This window comes from Esox lucius, chromosome 8, assembly GCF_011004845.1.
Source record: "Esox lucius isolate fEsoLuc1 chromosome 8, fEsoLuc1.pri, whole genome shotgun sequence".
NCBI classification, from domain to species: domain Eukaryota; kingdom Metazoa; phylum Chordata; class Actinopteri; order Esociformes; family Esocidae; genus Esox; species Esox lucius.
In genome coordinates this window covers 18,573,075-18,600,310 of record NC_047576.1, presented here as the reverse complement: position 1 = coordinate 18,600,310, position 27,236 = coordinate 18,573,075, and the positions used below count along the sequence as shown (strand labels likewise).

Here is a 27,236-nt window from a genome sequence, read left to right as displayed (position 1 = left end):
TAAATGTTTCATTTTTCCATGTACAACTTATGATAAAGGTCCAAGTAATTATGGTTACAAATATGTTCCTTTCTCTAACTATTGCATTGATGAATAAACAACCATAACAAAAATGAAATTGAGGGGCTAAAGAGATAATTATAACTATTAAAACTCCATTAGCATATAGGAGTCTATGAAAATTTACATATTGTTTATCATAAGTACCTCTATATCTACACGACCATCAATATGGTTTTAATGACGCCTTGAGGAAATAGTCATTATGTTTCTGTACTACCAAAGACTGCATAATGGAGGTCATTTTCTTATGTTATCTGCACAAAAAGCAAAGGAAAGAGGACTGCGGAATCTTTTCATTGTGACTCAGAGACCTGTAGGCTGCAATGTCTGTGAAAAAATATACCACTGACCTAATCTGCATATGGTTGACAAGAAATAGAATTATTTCTCATCTAAATGTAAATTAGGTGTTTTATACCTTTAGTAAACAGCTTACGTTACCATAGTCTGTTTTAATAAACCAATTAGAATGTATTACCAGGGAAACTAAAGAAAATAAAATAACATCACTAGTTTCTAAAATATATGCAAAATGTTGACAGCTGTCCTACATAAATAAAATTAAAAAAAGAAATATTGGCAGCATGAACCTCACTGAGTGATATCTCTGCATAAATTCTAATAAATGTGTCTGCTTGAATTCCCATGTTTCAGTGCAATAAATTATGTTTGAGGAAAGTAAAATGGGCTTTTACTGTCATGAAGGCTGTCACAAGATAGCTTGGAGGAGGGCATGATATGCATGTGATCCATACAATATCCTCTAGGAAGGTACTCAAATCTACTTCCTGTCAGTGTCGTATCAATTAACATATGCATAAATTGAAAATGTGAGACCTTCAAAGATATCACCATGACTGCATGGAATATGAATGCTAGTTTTCTTTCAAATATTTAAAACTTACTTTCATATTTCCCACATAGGAAACGGGATGTTTGCTTAATAGTCCTATGGCTAGAGGGAAAAATTTCACATGTCCACTTTGGGGTGGCAATGCCGAATTATGATTTTAATTAAGGTCCATGTCTGTGGGTTATATTCTGTAATGACAGGCATGTACCACAGTTAGTTAACCATTTAATTATATGTTATGACCCCTTTGCAATAAGTTGGGACAAAAAGAGCAGTGTGTGAATTGTTTCATAATCAAGGAACAATTTTCTCAAAACTAATGCAATCTGATGTTATCAGTTTCATAATACAACACATATAAGTCATGAAACAATTGCAATGGTAATTACATGATATTGGGCCCACCATGGGGGTTCAGGGTCATACATGTCATATGCCTTTTTATTATTCAGACAGAATGTGATGTGCTCAATGATAAAGTGGAACCGAAGAAGATAACAGCAAATGTCACAAAACAGGGAAAGTTGGTTTAATTTTGTAGTTAATAACCAGCCAGCAATTCATTTCCATTAAAGGAATAAATAATTGGCATGAATAGACCAATAATGGCTTAAAAAAAAGTGAGTTACGTGGCCTAAGGTGGTCTAAGGTGTTGTTACGAAGAGAGGGGTTCTGAAGGCAGGCACAAGTTTCAATGACACACAAAGTAATAACGCACTCACAGAGTGCGTAGACAAAAACACAGAGCGCAAAGACACTCAGAGAAAGAATAAATGTTAGGCTACAAAAAGCAGAGCGTAAAGAATGAAGAGTCTGCAGCACAACGCAAGAACCTGTAACAACCGAGCAAGGGCAGGGGGAAACAGAGGACAACGTATTCAACAACTGACTGGAAAAACAGGGACCAGGTGTTTGTAATGGGGAGGATGTGATAATTAACTGATTGGTGGGTGTTGGGCCAGTGGCAGCTAGTACACGGGGATGCCAAGCGCCGCACAGGGAGGGTAAGTGTGTTCCCCTCCCAGTGCGAGGAACAGGTGTTACCATCGCTGCCTCCCAATCACATGTACAGCTGCAGCATGGGTTTGGAATCAGAGCTGCTGCTTCAGCAAAAACTCCCATCTTTCACCAATTCCCATGGCATGGCAGAAAAACATTTATTGTATAAAATGTATTTAACCAGCTATTACCAGAATAGTGGTAATATATACACAGAAATATTTGTTTTCTAGCCATTTCAAATACATGAATTTATAACAAAATAGTGCACAGGAATTCACGGTAAAATAATTAAAATGAAATGTAATAAATGTACACTACCATTCAAAAGTTTGGGGTCACTTAGACAATTCCTTGTTTTTGAAAGAAAAGCACATTTGTTGTCCATAACAATAACATTGTAAGTTAATGTTGTAACTTACAATTATAGCTGGATACAGCTGATTTTAATGGAATATCTATATTGGCCTACAGAGGCCCATTATCAGCAACTATCACTCCTGTGTTCCAATGGCACGTTGTGTTTGCTAATCCAAGTTCATCATTTTAAAAGGTTTATTGATCATTACAAAACCCTTTTGCAATTGTCAGATCAGCTGAAAACTGTTAGGCTAATTAAAGAAGCAATACAACTGGCCTTTTTTAGACTAGTTCAGTATATTCGGCATCAGCGTTTGTGGTTTCGATTACAGGCTCAAAATAGCCGGAAACAAAAAACGTTCTTCTGAAACCCATCAGTCTATTCTTGTTCTGAGAAATAAAGTCTATTCCATGCGAGAAATTGCCAAGAAACTGAAGATATCATACAACGCTGTGTACTTCTCCCTTCACAGAAAAGAGCAAACTGTCTCTAATCGGAATCGAAAGAGTGGGAGGCCCCGTGCACAACTGAGCAAGTAGACAAATACATTAGATTGTCTAGTTTGAGAAACAGATGCCTCACAGGTCCTCGACTGGCAGTTTCATTAAATAGTACCCGCAAAGCATCAATCTCAATGTCTACAGTGAAGAGGCAACTCCAGGATGCTGGCTTTCTATGCAGAGTTGCAAAGAAAAAGTCTCAGACTTTCCCCTTAAAAAGAAAATATAATAATGAGCAAAACACAGACAATGGACAGGTGAAGATTGGAAAAAAGTGTAATAAACAGACAAATCTATATTTGAGCTGTTTGGATCACAAAGAAGTGCATTCGTCAAATGCAAACCAAATGAAAAGATGCTGGAAGAATGCTTGACACCATCTGTCAAACATGGTGGAGGCAATGTGATGGTCTGGGAGTGCTTTGTTGGTGGTAAAGTGGGAGATTTATACAGTGTTTCTTCCTAAAACAGGACAATGACCCAAAGCAGAATTCCAAACTATGCATAACTACTTAGGGAAGAAGCAGTCAGCTGGTATTCTGTCTATAAAGGAGTGGCCATTCTTCTTCTTGGGTATACCTCCCCCAGCCACACCTGGATTTGGGAAGTTTCATACATTCTTGTATGTAGATTAGGGATGTGCATTGGACCATATTTTACTATCGGAATAGTATGTGTTGTTATTCAAATAGTATTTGGTTAACTGAAATACATGTTTTTTTAAAACTGCCGATACCACATGAGCGCTACTACATAACGCGCGAAGGACAGTGTTGTTCTCATGTAACATCGGCTCAATGACTGTTCGTGTGACAAAAATGCGACTGCGTGTGTGGAGGAAACCGTGTGGTTGATACGCAAAACTACAGAACTAGAAGACAATATTAATCAACACACAACATGGAGATTATTGGATGGAAGAGACTAGATAAGCTAGTTAGCTAAGCTTTTTTTGCTTAACTCACCATTTCCTGCACTCTCAACCGCCTTTCGTTTCCGCAGCTGAACTATAGCGTTTTGTGGCCAAATGTTTTTTCCGGGGATAACATTAATTCAGTAAATATATTCCATCTTCCTTTGAATGAGTTAGCCTACGGTCATCCACTTGATAACCATAGGCTAAGAGGTATATATAGCATCATTCTGACTGACTGGATCCGACCACACTACGGCTTTGATTGAGGAACGTAAACAACAAACACGTGTGAAGGAGCGCATGTTATAAAAACGACTAAAAACTTTTTTTAAATGTCATGGTATATCGTCATCTGTCAAAGTTTTAGATTGGAATTTTAAAAGTATTTAGAAAACTAACATTCAAGCCTATTTATTTCAACCAAAAAAATACATATACTTATATATACAATTTGGGTAAATTGAATACACACAAAAGTATTCAAATACTAAATACATTTCAGGTATTCAAATATTCGACCCACCGATATTCGGTCATCCCACCGATATTCAATCAATCAATTTTATTTTACATCAGCAGTTGTCACAAAGTACTTACACAGATACCCAGCCTGAAACCCCATAGAGCAAGCAACCAATAACAAAAAAGTGATGCACATTGGCTTCCTAGTAGGGATACAACCCAGGAATAAACCTAGAGAGCAGCAGGGGTGGCCAGTCCTCTTCTGGCTGGGTGAAGATTATAACAGTACATCACCTTTTGGGAGAAATCAATGGTTTTGCAGGTTCGGATGACAAGCAGATCAATAAGTGCAGGTGGGCTGGTCCCAGAGTCTTTAGTCAGAATTGACAGCTTCACAACCAGGTGAACAAGGACTGGGAAAACCAGGTGGATTGCGAGCAATGACAGCATGAATCATCATGCAGCCACTTCATCTGCAACACAACTAGGGACAGATAGGAGTGGACAGGCCAGGTAGTCATGATGCCTGGTCCAAGGGCTCAGGACCTCCGAAGATTCAACAGGAGACCAAGTCCCAGCTATATCAGTTACAACATAAGTATTGTGCTACACCTGCTTCAACACCTACGAAACTGTGTATGTGACCTAGATTTAATTCTTACTGTTAGCTACAACCCCAGCCCAGCCAGATACCACAAATGGAACGGCTGAATGAGAGGTGTTGGGGGAAGGAGAGATTTTTTCAAATAGGCAATTTGTCAGTCATAAAATTACAGTTCATAAACTGACGTCATGCAAGCACTTTGTTTCCCATTAATGTAGAAGGGGGTAATGTATTTTAATATAAAATAAACAAAGAGGTGTAAGTTTACTGCACAGTAGCCTATCAGTGAATTTATTCTACCTGCAGGGGTGCGGGGGGGGGGGGGTTGCCTTGATTGATAATGAGCACACTAGCAGATGTTAGGACTATGTAATCACAGACCAGCAGCTTTCTAGTTACTTTTAGATGTGTAGGTATGACACGTTTACATGTGTTTCCACAACAATTAGAATTGGCCCACCTCCACACCTATAAAAAGTAGTCCAGATACAATCCTATTCAAAATTAGGTTCAGATGTACAGCATTTTTGAGAGAGGGATGTAGCGCTCTCTATCTGTTCAAAAAGGCTATAAATGAAAACGGAACAATAGGGTTAAAGATTTCAAGAGAGAAAGGAGAAATGGGGTGTAGATGTCATATTTAAGAAAAATATGTACTAACAATAGATGTTCGTACACACATACATACATGCATACATACATACAGTGGATATAAAAAGTCTACACACCCCCGTTAAAATTCCAGGTTTTTTTAATGTAAAAGAATGAGACAATGATAAATCATGTCAGAACTTTTCCACTTTTAATGTGACCTATAATGTGAACAATTCAATTGAAAAACAAACTGAAATCTTCGAGGGTGAAAAATGAAAAATAAAAACCTTACAATAACCTGGTTGCATAAGTGTGCACACCCTCTTATAAATGGGAATGAGTCGGTGTTCAGAATGAACCAATCACATTCAAACTCATGTTAAATAGAATTAATTACACACCAACCATCATTTAAAGTGACATTAATCACAAATAAAGTTCAGCTGTTCTAGTAGGATTTTCCTGACATTTTCTCAGTTGCATCACAGAGCAAAAGCCATGGTCCGCAGAGAGCTTCCAAAGCATCAGAGGGATCTCATTGTTGAAAGACATCAGTCATGAGAAGGTTACAAAATAATTTCCAAAGCATTAGATATACCAAGGAAAACAGTGAAGACAATCATCATCAAGTGGAGAAAAAATGGCACAACCGAGACATTACCAAGAACTGGATGTCCCTCCAAAATGTATGAAAAGACGGGAAGAAAACTGGTCAGGGAGGCTTCCAAGGGGCCTACAGTAACAATAAAGGAACTGCAGGAATTTCTGACAAGTACTGGCTGTGTGCTACATGTGACAACAATCTCCCGTATTCTTCATATGAACAGGCTATGGGGTAGGGTGGCAAGACGGAAGCATTTTCTTACAAAGAAAAACATCCAAGTCCCCGAAAAGCACGTGGGAAAATGTGTTATTGTCTGATAAAAACAAAGTTGAACTTTTTGGCCATAATTCCAAAATGTATGTTTGGCGCAAAAACAACACTGCACATCACCCAAAGAACACCATACCCACAGTGTGGTTCAGCTGGAACCAGGGCTGGAGGGAATTATGAACAGTTCCAAATCCCAGGCAATTTTAGTACAAAACCTTCAGGCGTCCGTTAGAAAGCTGAAGATGAAGAGGAAGTTCACCTTTCAGCACGACAACAACCCAAAGCACACATCCAAATCCACAAAAGCATGGCTACACCAGAAGAAGATGAACTTTTTGGAATAGCCCAGCCAGAGCCCAGACCTGAATCCAATTGAACATCTGTGGGGTGATCTGAAGAGGGCTGTGCATAGGAGATGTCCTCGCAATCAGATTTGGAGCGCTTTTACAAAGAAGAGTGGGCAAATATTGCCACGTCAAGATGTGCCATGCTAATAGACTCCTGCCCAAAAAGAGTGAGTGCTGTAATAAAATCAAAAGGTGCTTCAACAACGTATTAGTTTAAGGGTGTGCACACTTATGCAACCAGGTTATTGTGAGTTTTTTATTTTCCCCCCAGAAAGATTTCAGTTTGTCTATCAATTGAATTGTTCACATTATAGGTTACATTAAAGGTGGAAAACGTTCTGACATGATTTATCTTTGTCTCATTCTTTTACATCACAAGAACCTAGACTTTTTATACCCATTGTTAATACATACATACAGTAGTCTGTACTGTAGATAAAGAAAAAATTAAGAGAACACTGCACCTTTTTCTTTCCTTTCCAAAAAAGTTGAAAAGTAAAGTTTTTGAGTGAGGAACAGAAGCTTTCAATTTGCAGTGGTTTCTTAATTTACACCTTTCTGTTCCTCACTCAAAGTATTTGATAACCTGCAAAATCGGCAGTGTTTCCAACTTACAAAGCATCTAGAAGTCATTTTTATCATAGGTACTCTTCAACTGTAAGTGACGGAATCTAAAACAAAAATCCAGAAAATCACATTGTATGATTTTTAAGTAATTCATTTTATTGTATGACATAGGTATTTGATACATCAGAAAAGCAGAACTTAATATTTGGTACAGAAACCTTTGTTTGCAATTACAGAGATCATACGTTTCCTGTAGTTCTTGACCAGGTTTGCACACACTGCAGCAGGGATTTTGGCCCACTCCTTCATACAGACCTTATCCAGAACCTTTCTGGTTTCGGAGCTGTCGCTGGGCAATACAGACTTTCAGCTCCCTCCAAAGATTTTCTATTGGGTTCAGGTCTGGAGACTGGCTAGGCCACTCCAGGACCTTGAGATGCTTCTTACGGAGCCACTCCTTAGTTGCCCTGGATGTGTGTTTCGGGTTGTCATGCTGGAAGACCCAGCCACGACCCATCTGCAATGCTCTTACTGAGGGAAGGAGGTTGTTGGCCAAGATCTCGCGATACATGGCCCGATCCATCCTCCCCTCAATACAGTGCAGTCGTCCTGCCCCCTTTGCAGAAAAGCATCCCCAAAAATGATGTTTCCACCTCCATGCTTCACGGTTGGGATGGTGTTTAGACCAAAAAGCTCTATTTTTGTCTCATCAGACCACATGACCTTCTCCCAATCCTCCTCTGGATTATCCAGATGGTCATTGGCAAACTTCAGATGTGCCTGGACATGCGCTGGCTTGAGCAGGGGGACATTGCGTGCGCTGCAGGATTTTAATCCATGACGGCGTATTGTGTTACTAATGGTTTTCTTTGAGACTGTGGTCCCAGCTCTCTTCAGGTCATTGACCAGGTCCTGCCGTGTAGTTCTGGGCTGATCCCTCAGCGTCCTCATGATCATTGATGCCCCATGAGGTGAGATCTTGCATGGAGCCCCAGACCGAGGGAGATTGACCGTCATCTTGAACTTCTTCCATTTTCTAATAATTGCGCCAACAGTTGTTGCCTTCTCACCAAGCTGCTTACCTATTGTCCTGTAGCCCATCCCAGCCTTGTGCAGGTCTACAATTTTATCCCAGATGTCCTTACACAGCTCTGGTCTTGGCCATTGTGGAGAGGATGGAGTCTGTTTGATTGAGTGTGTGGACAGGTGACCTTTATACAGGTACGAGTTCAAACCGGTGCAGTTCATAAAGGTAATGAGTGGAGAACAGGAAGGCTTCCTAAAGAAGTAATTCTTACTGGTTGGTAGGTGATCAAATACTTATGTCATGCAATAAAATGCTAATTAACTATTTAAAAATAATGAATTGTGATTTTCTGGATTTTTGTTTTAGATTCCGTCTCACAGGTGAAGCGTACTTATGATAAAAATGACAGACCTCTGCATGTTTTATAAGTAGGAAAACCTGCAAAATCGGCAGTGTATCAAATACTTGTTCTCCCCACTGTATATTTATATGGAAAGTTATGAGAGTGTGTTTGTGTATGGATGGATGGTCCGGGTTGGTCACTGGAGCTCAAACTCAGCAAGCACTTGGAGTAAATGACACAACATTGTGAAACAGTATACCTCTAAAGACGCACAGGGGGAAAGATGGTGTTGGAAATCTGTGCAACATGTTAATTGGGCAGACAATACCTCCTGTAATCGTCCCTTACACAGGGCCTGAAATTTGACCAGTGAAAAGGGCTGATTAGGCAAAGACAGGTAAGATCCCACATTTGACACAGAGAAAACCTAAGACAAGCACATCCGTACATTTGGCCACAACACATCCGTACGTACACACAAAGTACAGTGTGCTGAAAGAAGAAAACAATTAACTGGAATGAATTAATGAAGAGGAACACTGCTCTGCAGACCAGAGGATGGCAAGGAGAATAGGATTCCCAAGTGCAAGCTTATTTATGTTCTGCATGGACTATGGCATGCAACTGATTCGTGGTCTGATTAGCTTTTACAGGGTGTCGGTAGGTGCCTAATGCAGATCATGGTGTTATGGTTGACGCTGTCTAGGATAGCATTTGCGTTTGATTGAGTATATGTGTGGGGTACGTGTGGGGCTGTGCACACAAAAAAAAGGGGAGATTAAATTATGCTAATATAGATGGTTTACCGATCAGTAATGTGTGCTGGCTCATGGCTGATATGCCTCACCCTCCCCAAAAAAACACTAGATTATTTTGCTTCTAAACACCCAGGTACAACTCAAGAAGATCTAATAGAATATCCTCATGAATCTGACTGCGATTAAATGGATACCAGGCTACAATGGAGAGTTATAATTCATGATCGAATGCGTTGACGTTTTTGATACTAAGCTTTTGCAATTCGTTTTGTTATACTACAACCCTGATTACAAAAAACTTTGATATACAGTATAAAATGCAAATAAAAACAGAATGCAATGACGTCCAAATAATTTATCCCTTTATTTAATTGAAAATAGAACGAAGACAACAAATGCTGAAACTGAGAAGTCTTACTGTTTTTGGAAAAAAAAATGCCCATTTTAAAATTTTGAATCTGAGGCCAGCAACACGTTTCAAAAAAGTTGGGACATGGGCATGTTTACCACTGTGTTGCCTCACCTCTTCTATTAATAATACTCTGTTATCGTCTGGGAACTGAAGAGACCAATTTCTGTAGATTTGTAAGTGAAATGTTTTCCCATTCTTGCTTGATATAGGATTGCAGCTGCTCAACAGTTAAGGGTCTCTTTTTTCAAATTTGTAATTTCATAAAGTGTCAAATGTTTTCAGTGGGTGACAGGTCTGGACTGCAGGCAGGCAAGTTTAGCACCCGGACTCTTTTATTAAGGAGCCATGTTGTGGTAATACGTGCAGAATGTGGTTTGGCATTGTTTTGCTGAAATAAGCAAGGCCTTCCCTGAAAAAGACGTTCTCTGGATGACGGCATATGTTGCTCCAAAACCTGTATACAGTGCCCTCTATAATTATTGGCACACCTAGTAAAAACGAGTAAAAAACCTTCTGGTGAATTAGCTTAATGTCACACTGAAAAAAAGGAGAAACATCCAACCTTTAATTGATCTGTCATCAAGAAATAATTATTTTCGCCACGGATATACAATGAGGGAAAAATGATTTGATCCCCTGCTGATTTTGTACGTTGGCCCACTGACAAATAAATTATCAGTCTTAAATTTTAATGGTAGGTTTATTTGAACAGTGAGAGACAGAATCCTTCCTGAGATGTGTGGAAACCTGGTGGCCAACTACAAGACACATCTGACCTCTGTGTTTGCCAACAAGTGTTTTGCCACCAAGTACTAAGTCAAGTTTTGCAGAGGGGATCAAATACTTATTTCACTCATTAAAATGCAAATCAATTTTTTACATTTTTGACATGTTTTTTCTGGATTTTTTTGTTGTTATTCTGTCTCTCACTGTTCAAATAAACCTACCATTAAAATTATAGACTGATCATTTCTTTGTCAGTTGGCAAATGTACAAAATCAGCAGCGGATCAAAAAATGTAAATCCTCACTGTATAAGGTGAATTTTTTATAACCCTTTTTTACTCATCTTCACTAGGGGTGCTATTAATTGTGGAGGGCACTGTATATTGTTCAGCATTAATGGTGCCATCACAGATGTGCAAGTCACTCATACCATGTGCAGTAATGCATCCCCACACCGTACTACCCAATCTTGTTACTGACCTGTTGCCAATTGACCAAGTTAGTTATGTGATGTTCCACCAGGTTTAGTTTTTTAGCATTACACAACTTCTCTAGTCTTTTGTTGCCTCTGTCCTAACTTTTTTTTAAATACATGGCTGGCATCAAATTCAAATGGCATATATTTTACCAGAAACAATAACATTTCTCAGTTTCAACTTTTGATATGTTGTCTTTGTACTATTTTCTATTGAATATAGAGTTTAAATGATTTGCACATCATTGCATTCTGTTTTTATTTACACTTTACGCAGCATCCCAACTTTCTTGGAAACAGGGTTGCACAATATTAAGATATTACATTTGGTTCTGTAATGAAATACATTGTGACAAAACTTGGGTGAATGAGTCTTACTATTGAGAGCTGGCATTATCAAAAATATGTTGATTGGCACAAGCACTGATATAATAACTCCTTCAACACATGTGCTTGCAGGTTTGTAAATGGAAAATGTGCTTGCCATGCCAAGCTACTGCGTAGCCCAGTGATCACTGCACCATTGTATAACTCAGGATAATCTAAATACATAGCCCCCACTAAACTGATTGAGATCACTGGTTAGGCTAGTGCTATGTGTAAAACAGAAAAAGTGGAGGACAACATGTTTACTGATGCCTTTTATTACAAACATAGCAGACCGTTAAGTGTACAAGTCATTAAATAAAATCAAACTTCAGTGTTGCTTTGTTGAAACAGCAACAGGACATTCATTTGACATTAGCGCAGTAACATCAATTCCACTCAGTTTCCAACTTTGGTAATGCATTTACTGGAAAGAGATTAATATCAATTCCATAAATCATTCAGAAGAATTTCCGGACTTAGAGACATCAGGGTAATGTCATATATGTTAGCTGATCTCAGTCTGGGAGCTCACAGCCCATTAATCAATGTCTGAGGTCCTCTGAGCATGTCAGCTGGGGAAATAGGGAAACTTATATAAAAAAATATATAAAAACGTAAGTCTCCTGATTATTTATTAATATACATTTCAGCCTCTTAAAACAAACAGGTTAGTTTACTCTCCCCTCAATTCACTTGGCAGGCCAAACACAAAGCCATTTTAATCATCATTTATAACTCTGGGTCTAGCCCAAGAGTTGCTTTCAGACATATCCTATAATTTTCATGGCTCCCAGGGTCCATAGAAGCTAATTGTTTATCTCTTAACATTCATCTGTTATGAGGAAGACTGAAATTAATAAATTATATGATAATAATACCCATATCATCTGAATTTGAATGACAGTCCAGTTCAGTGGCATAGGCTAAGCAAAAAATGTCTTGTAAATCTCCAATTGTAAATTTTTTCGGTATTATGTCAACAAATAACATAGATTACTTTCAGAAGTATAAAACTATCCAACAACCAAAAAAGCCTACAGAAAAAAGTATATCCCTTGACAGCTAGGCCAAAAAGCACAGAATCACAAGGTAAACGTCACCTCTGCACAGCCAAAAATTGGTTGCCTGTCAAGAATAAGAAAGCTGTGTCTCATCTGTTGAAGACCCTGAACCTAATCTCCCAGCAGAGAATGATATTGTGAATGTTCCAGAGGCCCACTGATTCACTGCCACTCCAGCCGTTCCCTTTGCTGCCCACTTGACCTTGTCACGGTGGAAAGCACTTTATTTTCATTACAGTGCCATTCATTTGGTTGAAAAGTCCAAACAAAGGCCATTTACAAGTGTTTTGGGACATATTAACATGTTTAATTACAGTCTTCAACAAGGAAGATGGACATGGTAAAAGAGCAATGACTCATATGCTGTAGAGCCTTTTAATTTTGTTACGTTTTTGCATAGATGACTAACCATTAAAAGCCACAAAGAGATGATTCAAACCTAGTTGATGTATAGAACACATTTTTTTTAAGTCAGCAATGGCAGCATTTCATATAATTTCACCACTTTGATTTATAACCCAATAATATATCTAAGGACTTTTTAAGTTGAGTATCACACTGCTTAACAACCACTGTGCATGTGGGTCTTCTTGAGTATAAAATTAGTTTAAAAAAATATAAACATAAAAAACTCTTACATTGAGGCAGACATAGCCTGTCCTATATTATATTACTCTGCTGTAGGCTCCACCATCGGTTTGTTTACCATATAGTCGAATTTAAGTTTACCAACCAACAAGTGTGATTAATCTAAATGAATGATGGCTAACTAGAATGAGACCATGGTTACAGCACTTGCATGCTAACAATAGACCTAATACAGCTTGTACTCACCACTTTCGAAGCAAGCATCAAAGACAAGGTGACCTTTTCGTGGAACCCCTGTGTATCCTCTTGGAGTCACCATCAGCTTGTTCACATTGCCCACTAGGGCATCCTCACCACCAGCTTCACTGCCTAGGACAACCACATATCACTTGTAAAACCACTTTATTGGAACTAACCACTATTCAACAACTGCCAGACTAATAAGACCACATGGGCTAAATATTTCAACATAAAGTCGTGCACTGATTCTGAAAAAGGGCTAATCAGAAGTAAGTATAAATTACATTGTTTTCATGCATCTAATCAGGTTTAACAGCAACTGAAGGTGCTATTATAGCCTACGTTCAGTTGCTAAAGACAGATTCAGACAGGACAGTCAGGCTTACGGTACATTCACACTACTCGCGATGGGGCGATGGTTCAATTCATTTCAACGAAGGGAAGCGTGGCTAGTTTGGCAATGCGTGGGATTCGTGAGAGGCGAAGAAAACGTTCAGATTTTCCAACTTTATGCTAATCAATCACGCCTATCGCAGGGGACTGACCAATCACAGCATTTTAGGTAGGTGGTTATGAAATGCTCTCCGCACAATTAAAAATAATTTAAACAGAATTAAACAAAACTCATTTTGTGGTCCTTTTAAAAAGATGGATGAAAAAAAATTATGAAACAACTTAGCAGTGATGGGATTCCCTGAGCTGTACGATTGCGCGCTATTTTCCTACAGAGACGAAAACAAAAAAATGCAGTGTTGAGACAGGTGGTTGTACGTTACCTGACTGGTGGCTACCTAATTCTAGCAAGTTGGTTTGAGCATTGCAGTTTTGCAGTTTGTTAGAATTGCATTAATGAGGCATATGAATTGAGAAGAGATATATAAAATGTAAAAATTTATTAAAATACGTTTCTATTCCAATTTTAACCATTATAATAATCTGACGTTCCTTCATACAAATTTGCTATGCTTAAGCCTTAATACACATCATACCTGCTGTTATGACGCTATTTCGCCCACAGACACACCCACAAGTATGCTATAGGCGAGGCATTCTGAGCTACGCTAGTTGGCTGTCCGAAATCTCGCGAACAGTTTGAATGTACCGTAGTGATGAGGCGCACGAAGCCAACACAAGGCTTGCTTCGAAATTTCAAAACAGTTTGCTCCAAATCAGGGGTGGGCAAACATTTCACTGGGTGGTCACATTCAAAATGCCAGAGACCATCGCGGGCCAGATTACTTTTTTAACCAACATGCATAAAAGACACACAGCATCGCTAACTCTGTTTACTTGCATATTATGTATGCATATTTCTGTTCCATGCAACATCATTTTCATTATCTACCTTAATTTACTTTAACAATGTTGTTTGTATTATTAACAACTGTTATTATGGCAGGCAAAGGCCTAAGGAATCTATTTTCAAGGTTATTACTCAATGGAAATCTTGCAACACATACTTGCCTTAAAATTTAACATTCAATATAACAGAGTAGGCTATATTACATAATGTATATTGTTAACAACAGTTATTAGGGCAGCCAGAATTCTATCCCAGCCAACATTGGTATGTGGGCACCATATGGGTAGTAAATGGGTCCTATATGGGATTGTCCTCAGGTTTCATAATGGCCCCATGTTAATTGCACATGCAGGATCACACTGGGTGTTAGCTGGGCCCCAACTGGGCAACATTCGCAAGACCATCCCAGTCCAATCTTCAAGCTTTTTACATAACATGGTCTGAAATCTGGGTTGCAGGTGGGTTTGTCCACAGGTTCCACAATGGCCCCATGTTAATTGCCCATGTGGGTTTCATGCAGGATTACACTGGGTGTTAGTTGGGCCCCAAATGGGCAACATACGCAAGACCATCCCAGTCCCATCTTCAAGCTTTTATCACTTTTGAAGATTTTCACACAACGCAAATGTTGGTATAATTGCGGTAATCTAACTTCTTCCAGTATATCTTTTGTACTACATGCTATTAACGACAGCAATTCCGGCAGCCCAGACCCAAGAAATCAACTTTTAGGGCCACTCACTCATTATGAACAGGAGAGCCTCGTGTGGGCGTTGACAAGAGAGGTGAAGTCAGGAGTCTGTTCAAGCAGTGTAGAGTAGACTATTGTTAGAATTGTCTTACAATTTCGGTAGAAACATCAGTTGACCGATATAGCTCAAGGTGTAGAGCAGTGGATGGATATGCAGTTGTTTTAGAAAACCTGGTTCAAGTCCCACCAATTACTTTTTCACAAATCATTGTTAGATCCCACGCTTTTTTCTGCAGATGTCAGTCTCCACTGACTTATTTAGAAATGGGCTCCCCATATATCCTCATATAAAACATTTCTAGGTAAAATTGGTAATTGGATTATTATCTGACATCACTGTCACAGTGTTGAATCAGACTTGATTAAATGTAGGCCTGTAGGCCGGCAAAAATGATTGTAATTATGTTCATATTAATACCAAGGATGCTAAAGTTTTTCAATAATTGTGGATCTAGAGATTGGAGAAAATTCTACAAGGGTTCTTTAGGTTTTTCAAACTTTGAGTTTGAGGTTATACGACACTGCAGATGCAGAGCTATAATGAGTGCACGGCACCCTTGGCAGCCAATCACAGGGCCCCCCATGAAGTTTATCTTATGGTTGAAAAATTATAGCAAGCAGAATAAAATTATATTATGATCAATTTGCTACATACTGTATAGTTGACATTGAAGTGATGAACATCTATATTTTTTATGATTCCATAACGCATTTATATGATGACCAATCTGTGACCCCTGCGTTGCCAGATGGGACATGGGAAAGAAAATAGTCTTTCGCAAACGAATAAAAATTAAATATGAAATGTATTCCTGACCAGCAGCTGACAACACTGTGCCGTGAGTACAAAAGCCTTGTGAGAATGAACGATTTTCCAGCCCAATTTGAATAAATCAGAAAGCCTTGATTTCCCATCACTACAAAAGCTTGGCAAAGCATCGTTTCTCATAAAAAAGGCATATGTATAATCTCTACTATATCATCCAGAGTTGAATTTGTTCATTGCTATCAACAAAGTTGGTAAAAAGCCGTTTTTCCTCAGGTAGTGTCAGTAATTAAACAGACGTGAATCTTTTTTTCTCAGTAAGTACAGATTAACAACAAAAACAAATGGGCAACTTTGTTTCATTGCTGGCACTACCTGAGAAAAACGCTCAATGGTAGATAGTCACCTCAACACATACCCAGCCTAGTTAATGCTCAAAGATACCACAAGTTTTTATATATTAAAGCCAGTTATATAGCAGACCTTTATTTTCTGCATTAAACCAAGGGCATACTTTTATTCACAGACAGTAAACTTGGATAACCAAGTAGCTAAATATGTAACTAAAACTACATAATAAAAATTATTGTCTCAGAAAGACTTCTCAGTAGATTTCAGTTCACATAAAGGATGCAGCGTTAAACATAAATAAAAACAAAATGCAATGATGTGCAAAACATTTAACTCCTATATTCAATTGAAAATAGTGCAAAGACAACATATCAAATGTTGAAACTGAGAAGAAATATTATTGTTTTTGGAAAAATCCATGCCCATTTTCAATTTGATGCCTGCAACACATTTCAAAAAAGTTGGGACAGGGGCATGTTTACCACTGTGTTTCATGACCTCTTCTTTTAACAACACTCTGTAAGCGTTTGAGTACCAAGGAGACCAATTGCTGTAGTTTTGAAAGTAAAACGTTTCCCATTCTTGTTTGATATAGGATTGCAACTGTTCAACAGTTCAGGGTCGTATTTTCGTTTCATAATGCACCAAATGTTTTCGATGTGTGACAGGTTTCGAGTGGAGGCAGGTCAGTTTACTCCCCAGATTGTTTTACTACAGAGCCATGCTTTTGTAATACGTGCAGAATGTGGTTTGGCATGGTCTTGCTGAAATGAGCAAGGCCTTCCCTGAAAAAGACATGGTCAAGTTGGCACCATATGTTGCTCCAAAACCTGTAAATATTTTCCAGCATTAATGGTGCCTTCACAGATGTGCAAGTTACCCATGCCATATGCACTAATGCACCCCCATACCATCACGGATGCAGTCTTTTGAAATGTGCTCTGAAAACAAGCCGGATGCTCCCTCCCCTCTTTAGTCCAGAAAAACACGGCGTCCTCTGGAATAATTTCTGCACAGGACATTTTTCCACTTCGCCTAAGTCAACCTAAAATTTGCTTGGGGCCAGAGAAGGAGGATACATTTTTGGATCTTGTTAATATATGGAATCAAATTCAAAGAGGGCATATATTTTTCAAGGAACAAGAACATTTCTCAGTTTCAACATTTGATATGTTGTATTTGGACTATTTTCTATTGAATATAGGGTTTAAATGATTTGCACATTGCATTCTGTTTAGATTTACATTGTACACAGTGTCACTACTTATTTGGAAACAGGGTTGTTTTTGAAATATTTTGTCAAATTGATCAATTTGAAATATTAAGAATTTGAAATTACAAACTGATCATAAATTAAAACATTTTTATACATATTTTATTTTTATTAATGTGGTAGATGACTCCTGTAGCTGAAAACCTCTGATTTTTTATGCAATATATACATAGGCTACAGAGGCCCATTAATCTAAGTTTAGCATTTTAAAAGGCTGACTGAACATTAGAAAGCCCTTTTTCAATTATGTTAGCACAGCTGAAAACTGTTGTGCTGATTATAGAAGTTTATAGAAGTTATTTGGACTTCAGACTAGGTGAGTATCTGAAACATTAGCAATTGTGGGTTCATTTACAGGCTCAAAACAGCCAGAAACAAAGATCTTTCTTCAGAAACTCATCAGTCTATTCTTTATTTTAACAGCTACATTTTGAACGAACCCCGCTGGGCTTGAACCAGAGATTCCCTGCTCACAATGATGAGTGTCAGCCACAAATATTGTAACCAATGCCCCTGTGGCTTCAATCACTTCAAGGTCTATGAAGTGACAGAAATGGTTGAAATGCCACCAATAGCAACCACAGCGCTAACTGACTAACAATTTCAAACACATTGTACTCATACCCCTTTGACCTCCTGCTCTATAGCAACCCTGTCTATTCTTGTTCTGAAAAATGAAGGCCATTCAATGCGAGAAATTGCCAAGAAACTGATAATCTCATACAACACTGCGCACTACTACCTTCACAGAACAGCACAAACCGGCTCTAACCACAATAGAAAGAGGAGTGGGAGGCCCCGAAGCATAACAGAGCAAGAGGACAAATACATTAAGTGTCTAGTTTGAGAAACAGATGCCTCACAGATCCTCAACTGTTTCATTAAACAGTACTCGCAAAATACCAGTCTCAACGTCAACAGTGAAGAGGCGACTCCAGGATGCTGACCTTCTAGACAGGGTTGCAAAGAAAAAGTCTTATCTTAGACTGGCCAATAAAAAGAAAAGAATAAGATGGGCAAAAGAACACACACTGGACAGAGGAAAAAAGTGTTATGGACAGACAAATCTAAGTTTGAAGAACATTTGTGAGATGCAGACCAAATGAAAAGATGCTGGAGTGCTTGACGCCATTTGATGGTCTGGGGGTGCTTCAGTGGTGGTAAAGGAGTGGGAGATTTGTACAGGACAAAATCAATCTTGAAGAAGGAAGGCTATCCCTACATTTTGCAATGTCATGTCATACCGTGCGGATGGCAGGGTAAGTGACCCTAAACTTTTGAACGGTAGAGTAAGTTGGTCATCTAGCTAATGCATTAGGTAGAAAAATCTCATTTTATGTACTACTATGACAGTGGACAAGTTTAAGTTGCAATTAGCCAATACAACAGGATGGCTCAGAAATGTATGTTAAAAACTGAATTATTCACAAAAGTTGCACATTTATAAACATTTGATAAAATAATAAGCTAGTAAAAGTAATTAACTACTGAAAACAATACTGTCACTAACTTCACTTCAGTGCAAACTTCTGCCCTATGATTGGTTTAACATTTAAAATAATAGTGTTGTAATTGGTTTAAATATTCAACGATCTGGGGTAACTTTGACCTTTAACTATCCTGGGTACATTTTGACATCTACCGTTAAGCATAAAAAATGCTTTTTACCAACTTAATTGATTGAGGAAAAAAATTTAACCCCTTGGGTGGTAAATACAGTCCATAGAGATTATACACATGCTTTTGTAGAAGAGAAACAGGTTTTTGCCAAGATTTGATGGGTTCGAAGGTAAACTAGAGATTGAAGGTAAGCTAGTAATTACTCCCTCAGTTGCTATCGAAGCTAGCATCAAAAATGGTGAACTAGGGTCTGGAAAGTGAACATGTTAGACATGTTTGGTAAAATTCTTAACTGAGGTCACTTAGCAGAAATAATAATGTATATTCAATTTGTGTAGTATAGTGTCATCAAATATACTTGTGTTGAAGCCAAAATTAAATCTCAAGACAAAAAAACTGTGAAATTATTTATTAATCATAAAATATAGATGGCATTTAACAACTTGAGTTGCCCAATTTTTGTGTTTGTGCTGTGACATTTTTTTTTTCTTCACGTAGATAATTGTTATTTCACAGAGTTCTATCAAATCGCTTTAATAGGGGAGGGCAATACGTCAACCCGACACTTTAACCATGCCACCTTTTGGGGAAAGAATGTGGACGCAGCTGTAAATTTACACTGCTTTTGTTTTTCACATTGGTATTAGGCCCATGTATTTTTTCTTCTTTTGGTGTATCAAGTTAAAAGGAACACTTCCTGCCATTGAGCATTATCCTTACTTAGATATACTAAGAATGATCAGTACATCATCAAGCCTCTTCTTCAGTCTTCTTTCTGCTACCTGGAACCCAATAGCTGGATAATCCTTGTTCGGACATCGAATCCTACACGTGATAGGAAGTCCAGGTAAATTAGATATCAAGTTCAATCTTGCATTAATTAAAAGTGTAGAGTAATCATTTCTGACCTACATTTGAACCTCCATGTAAGTCCCATTGTAGACTATAGAGATCAGTTCAAATGCTCTGATGACTTTCTATGCACATTCGTACAGTGGGGAGAACAAGTATTTGATACACTGCCGAATTTGCAGGTTTTCCTACTTCAAAGCATGTAGAGGTCTGTACTTTTTATCATAGGTACACTTCAACTGTAAGAGAAAAAATGTAATTAATAATTTGCTTTTTACTGCATGACATAAGTATTTGATCACCTACCAACCAGTAAGAATTCCAGCTCTCACAGACCTGTTCTCCACTCATTACCTGTATTAATTGCACCTGTTTGAACTCGTTACCTGTATAAAAGACACCTGTCCACACACTCAATCAAACAGACTCCATCCTCTCCACAATGGCCAAGACCAGAGCTGTGTAAGGACATCAGGGATACACTTGTAGACCTGCACAAGGCTGGGATGGGCTACAGGACAATAGGTAAGCAACTGTTGGCACAATTATTAGAAAATGGAAGAAGTTCAAGATGACAGTCAATCTCCCTCGGTCTGGGGCTCCATGCAAGATCTCACCTTGTGGGGCATCAATGATCATGAGGAAGGTGAGGGATCAGCCCAGAACTACATGGCAGGACCTGGTCAATGACCTGAAGAGAGCTGGGACCACAGTCTCAAAGAAAACCATTAGTAATACACCACGCCGTCATGGATTAAAATCCTGCAGCGCAAGCTAGGTCCCCCTGCTCAAGCTAGGTCCCCCTGCTCAAGCCAGGGCATGTCCAGGCCCACCTGAAGTTTGCCAATGACCATCTGGATGATCCAGAGGAGGAATGGGAGAAGGTCATGTGGTCTGATGAGACAAAAATAGAGCTTTTTGGTATAAACTCTACACACTGTGTTTGGAGGAAGAAGAAGGATGAGTACAACCCCAAGAACACCATCCCAACCGTGAAGCATGGAGGTGGAAACATCATTCTTTGGGGATGCTTTTCTGCAAAGGGGACAGGACAACTGCACCGTATTGAGGGGAGGATGGATGGGGCCATGTATTGCGAGATCTTGGCCAACAACCTCCTTCCCTCAGTAAGAGCATTGAAGATGGGTCCTGGCTGGGTCTTCCAGCATGACAACGACCCGAAACACACAGCCAGGGCAACTAAGGAGTGGCTCCGTAAGAAGCATCTCAAGGTCCTGGAGTGGCCTAGCCAGTCTCCAGACCTGAACCTAATAGAAAATCTTTGGAGGGAGCTGAAAGTCCGTATTGCCCAGCGACAGCCCCGAAACCTGAAGGACCTGGTGAAGGTCTGTATGGAGGAGTGGGCCAAAATCCCTGCTGCAGTGTGTGCAAACCTGGTCAAGAACTACAGGAAACGTATGATCTCTGTAATTGCAAACAAAGGTTTCTGTACCAAATATTAAGTTCTGCTTTTCTGATGTATCAAATACTTATGTCATGCAATAAAATGCAAATTAATTACTTAAAAATCATACAATGTGATTTTCAGGATTTTTGTTTTAGATTCCGTCACTTACATTTAAAGTGTACCTAGGATAAAAATTACAGCCTACATGCTTTGTAAGTGGGAAAACCTGCAAAATCGGTAGTGTATCAAATACTTGTTCTCCCCACTGTACATGAGCATATTTTAATGTACCATTCATAGGCACTATTACGCTTGTATTTATAATACTTAATATTTCTTTCATATTGTCCACATACCCCTTTTCTACACTCAGGAATTGCTGCTAGTTTACATTGTTACGTATACCTTTTTTCTACTTAAATGTTTTGCTTTATATTTTACTTATTGCTTACTAATGTCGCGTGTCATGTCATAAGAATTTCACTGCTCAGAACACTACGTTATTTTGTTACAATCAAATTACAAACGCTACTTAAACATCATATCTTAGATATTTACACAAATTTTACAAATTACAAATTAAATTTAAGGTTAGGTATCACAGTACTGAGGTTAAGGTTTGGGTTGAAAAACAAAAACGTTTAGATTTTGGTTAGAAAAAAACACCTCTTGTTGGATTCGAAATTGTGACACATGGGGTTTCATTCTGGGAAAATTGGATTTTAACATGCAACCATTGGCTTGAACATCAGGCATGTATACCCTTCTGTCCACCACCCAAGACCACAATGCCTTCATTCTAATTGCTCTCACCACTGCCCCTAAAGCAGCCGATCTGTACTCTAACTTAACCTAACTTAAAGTAAAATTCTTAAGAATTTAACTGTCAAAGATTTACGTGAAATAATTTGTGTATGCCCTTCTGTACGGCCACAAACTGTGACTGCTTGGTAGGGTGAGGACTACACTCAACTGGTAGACAAGCAAGGACTTTTTGAGACTCTCTTCATTGAAAACAAGTCACTCCCACTTCGATCAAATGAGGCTCAAAATACTTGGCCGGGCACAGCCGCTGATCCTGCAATGTAAGCTCACAGGACAATCAGGTTAGTCTCAAAATACTATAATCTGTTATCTATCCTGAATACTATTACTATTAGATGTCAGTCTTTGGTGTCATATGAAATGTTTTCTGTCATGCAGGCTTTGCGGAAGCAATCAGGTGGACAACACAGCACAGTGTCATCTTCCGTGTCCAACAAGATGAAGACTTCATCAATGAGAGAGTGGATACCACAGGCATGTGCACCCTCGGCTGGGAAACTCAGCCACAGAGATGGACTAGGAGATTCAGCGTAAAACGAGGTTAAAACCCTATTCAAAATACACAGAATGTGTGTTTGTGTAAAATATAAAGTGTATTATTAATTTGCATTTAAGCTTTCAATGAAATGTATCATTTTAATACAAAGCATTCTTGCAATCTAAGGAGACAGAAGCTGAGACTAGTACAGCCAGTTCAGGATGGAAGGCAGTACAATAAGATGAGGAAGATGCGTGAACATGCATTTAAGTAAATTATATCAATACATTAATATTTCTAATGAGCTAACAATAAAAAGTAAGTTAGCTTTATTTACAACCCAATCAATTGCTTTGCTTTTAATGTAGCTGAGCTCTGGAATTGAAACACTGGACACTATTCATCCCCTAACCTGTTCTTGCCAGACACCACACTTCCTGGCATTAACCAAACATTTACAACAGTGTACATGTAAAACTAATTTTTGCCACTTCATCCTGCAGAGACTTCACAAGCTGGAGCTGAGGAGTAAGCAGACCATCAAGAATATGGAATGTCACCTGTATGATGCCAATCACCTGCTTTATAACAAAAACATATTAATATTTCTTGAGGTTAGGTTTTCTCATGGCTATGAGGTGGTAGGGTTTTACAGATTTTAGGATGTGGTAAAAGTTATTAATGTACATATTCTTGATACTGTATGTCTGTTAGTGTTATTTGTATTGGAGAGAGTCACATTATGCTTGGCACATACACATTTATTGGGTAATTAATCGGTTTTCATCAATACTTTATTATGTTAGAAATACAGTGGCTTTCAGAAGTATCACTTTGACATTATGGACTCGAAGGGGGATGAATACTTTTGAGATCCACTGTAAACTTACCAATATAAATCTAAACACTGGATTTGATTCTGGGTACTTGTCCCCTCCCTGCGAGATGTTTCCTGCCACAGGTAAAGGCTGGGGTGAGCAGTTTGGAACCAATCAGGGCAAAGTTGTTGTGAGACCCCGATCAGCTATCTGAAGTAAAAGGATGAATAAAACACAAAGGCTTTTGTAGACAGATTGTAATGATACAGTATTTATGCCACTCCAAATGTTGCTTCTGCTGTGCAGTATATGCTTGGTTTGTCCTTTTGAAATGTGGAGATGGTACAGATATATGACATCATGGTTGACATACCTGTTCCCTGAGATGTTGGTACAGTGGTGATTTGAAACCCGACTCCTTAACAACCTTTACTTTTGTCAAGTACATAATACTACATAATGGACTACAAGTGATTAAATATTGAACTGTTGTCAATTTATTGTAGTCAGAATATAATGTTGCCCTGTAAGAAATTAAATTGGGCATGAAAAGTAAATATTCTGAGGCATCATCAAGCAATTCTTGTTTAGCCAACTAGGTAAATTATCTAACAGCCAAGTCTAACCTTCCAACTGAAAGTAATGCTAGCTAGCTGGCTTGGTTATTAGCTATGTCACTGGATCTAAATTGCTACAGTCCATTAGCTAACTACATTAACAGGGATTACCATACAATCCAGTTAAAACATGGTATATAAACAATTAGCTAACCCAAGTTTGGAATAGCAGCTATATTTGTAGGCAATGACCAGTTAACATACCAGTTAAGTTTTCCACAGACATATGTGTGTTGTGACGCTGGGTCAAAAAGTTTTCCTTGCAATGTCTTCTACGAAGGGCCTGAACTTGAAGCCATAAAGTTCTTCTTTCCGCATGTTTTGCGCCACGGGGAGAAAACTCTGTTTTTTCCCCTTATTATCAGTGAAATCTACTCTAATCTTTTTGGCATTAAATCCCACACAGGCCTAACCTTTAAGCTTATCGGCAGATCATAAACATTTACCGCCACCTACTGTACTGGAGTGTGTGACCGATCACAGCCTCCCTGTTATTATTTTACTTAACCCTGCGTCTGTTAAAAACTAAAGCCCTACATACCTCAGCATTACCTCACCTCCCCTCCACCCCAACTCTCAATCCCGTCCAGCTACCCTCACTCTATGAACCAATCTCTCTCATTCTACATCATACAATTCACAATAGAACACGTTTCATTTCTGTAACACGTTTCATTTTCAGTTTCACATATCTTTACCATGCTTGCCTATTCTTTTAAATGATGAGGTAATCCCTATACATCCTACCCTCAACCTACCCATCAGAACTTCCTCTCTTCTGTTTCCACCATATAGTACGATGTTTCTCATCTCATCTTTACTATACCTTACTACTTTCATCCAAACTCTTCTGCAATATCACCAACTCTGCCTTCTCTATTAACCTCACCTCTCCCCAACTGTACATCAACATCCACTATCCTTCAACTCTTCTTTCGCCTAAATATCTACCACAACTATTCCCTTCAACACTTTTATGTGCAGCAGAACTGCACCTCAACCCCATTCCTCTGTAACTCTAACAACATTGTTGTGATTTCCACCCATAAATCTTTTTACCACTTGCTGAATTCTGACTACACTTAAAAACTGATGCAGAATCAGAACATAAAAATATTCACACCACCAAAACCCAATGCAAGCAAATAATCATCCCTATCAATTAAATGGAATAAACAGAGAAATCATCCATTAACCTTTTACAGATCTTGACTCTAAGCTCAGGTATATAAACACCTGCTGCTGTCTGCTGCTGGTCTATCAACAGTCCAAGAAATGTATGAACTTACACAAATCCTAGATATTCCCCTTTAAACAAACTGCTCTGTGTATTAAGATAATGCATTCATAATACAATTGTACTTTATTTGCCAAGTGGCCTTGTTGCTTTTAATTACTGGACAGCCTGAGTCTAAGTAGCTACTGTACAGTTATATCAAGGATATTAGCTGTATATAATGTAGATTACGAAATGTAGTAAGTCCACAGCACAATAATGTAAATTATCTCACGTCTAATTAAAATAATATATTTATTGTGAGGTAACCGAAATAGATAAGTACAGTAACGTTATGAACAAGCAGCCTCGTGTGTCTATACCTGGTTCATCATTACTTTGTCTTTAAAAAATTTCTCTACACTGGGATACTTACCACTGCCAATTGCTAATAACCCAGAGGACAATGTCTGCTACATTTGCTAGCTTGCCCTGGCTGCTGTTGTTCACAGCAGTATTACTGTACTAGTAGCTACCACACACGACACCCTGGCTGGTCCAGAACAAGCATGAATAACTAACGCGTAAACTGAAACGGGAAGGCATAATGTTCACGGCAGACATTTCTATTTACCGAACACATGCATGCTACTGGTAGTATTACATAAGTATGTTGTGTCTCAGATCATAGCAATTTCAGAAGGTTAGCTAGCTTGTACACGGTAATGCATTAGCTAGCTTTTGCCGTTACAGCAGCAAACCAGCAGCGATGTTTACTAACGATGTTGCGTTGGTCTGGGTGAGTGAAACGAATGCAGCAGCCCTGATTCATGCACTAACTGAATGTGCAGCAACCTGCTATTATGCACTGTCATGCGCTGGAAATATATGTATTATACAGGTAGCTCGCACTATTGAAGTTACACACCAGTGTCGACGACTCGCATGTTCTCCTCCATCTTCATTTCCATTTTTTACAACACACCAGTGTACGACGCTGAGTGTTGCCACGGCAACGCAGACGTTGAGGTTGACGTAAACACGCAAAAGCAGCAGGTGCAAGGCTCAAGGAGAGCATGCAAATTCTTACTCTATTTTGAATTAGAGAAGTCTTTCATTTACCTAACGCATTTATAACATTCGCATAGTGTCAATTTTAGGGACTTGCACATGCCAATTATAAGAGGTAAAAGAATGCTAGTTAAATTAGGAGATTGTAGTTGTTTTCCTGAGATTTTAATTAGTTAAATCTGTTTAAAAAGGAAGTGAAACTGTATGAGAGCTTTTCTTTATGTGGGTCTTTTTTCAGTACCAGTCTATTTTGCGTGAAAGCAAAGACTTAGTAGGCTACAAAACCTTAACATGTTCATGATTTGTCTTCAACAATTTACAAATGGTATGTGTCTTGCTGCTTGCAGCACTTTGCTCTAAATTATCCACTGATTGATTAAAGCGTGATGATTTCGCTTTCTGTTATTCTTGCCGCACCTGATTAGCTGCATCAAATGAATGGCCATATGACTCCAGAGCAAGAGGCATGTACTTTCTGTGGCTAATTTTCAGATGAGATTTGTGTAACTGGAGCAAATAAAGCTTCGAGGGCAATATTTTTTCATGTTTGAAATGCAAGCTACTGACAGCTGAACATTGTTATTTTTAAAATGATGAAAAACTGTGCTTGGCAATATTTATTTATGGACTTTCATCTCTTAACTTGGGCCAATTAGCAATGGGCTCCATGGTGCAGAATTTGGAGGGATATTTTTCAATGAAATTACTATGAAGCAAAAAAAAAGAAAAAAGTAAAACATACTAGGTTT

The 27,236-nt window shown here is 38.6% G+C and overlaps 1 protein-coding gene across 3 annotated transcripts in view; it reads right to left on the bottom strand.

The window, feature by feature from the left end:
- The window catches only part of agbl4 (ATP/GTP binding protein-like 4), a 386,899-nt gene extending 360,476 nt beyond the window's left edge, over positions 1–26,423 (bottom strand). For all 3 annotated transcript variants that reach the window (XM_013135077.3, XM_020049097.2, XM_013135078.3), the window contains exons 1-2: positions 26,345–26,423; positions 13,145–13,267 (exon numbers count right to left, since the gene is read on the bottom strand). In XM_013135077.3, coding sequence (XP_012990531.3) covers positions 13,145–13,267; positions 26,345–26,387 — 166 coding nt within the window. In that variant the 5' untranslated portion in view covers positions 26,388–26,423. The remainder of the gene's footprint in view (positions 1–13,144; positions 13,268–26,344) is intronic.
- Between the last annotated feature and the right edge of the window lie 813 nt (positions 26,424–27,236).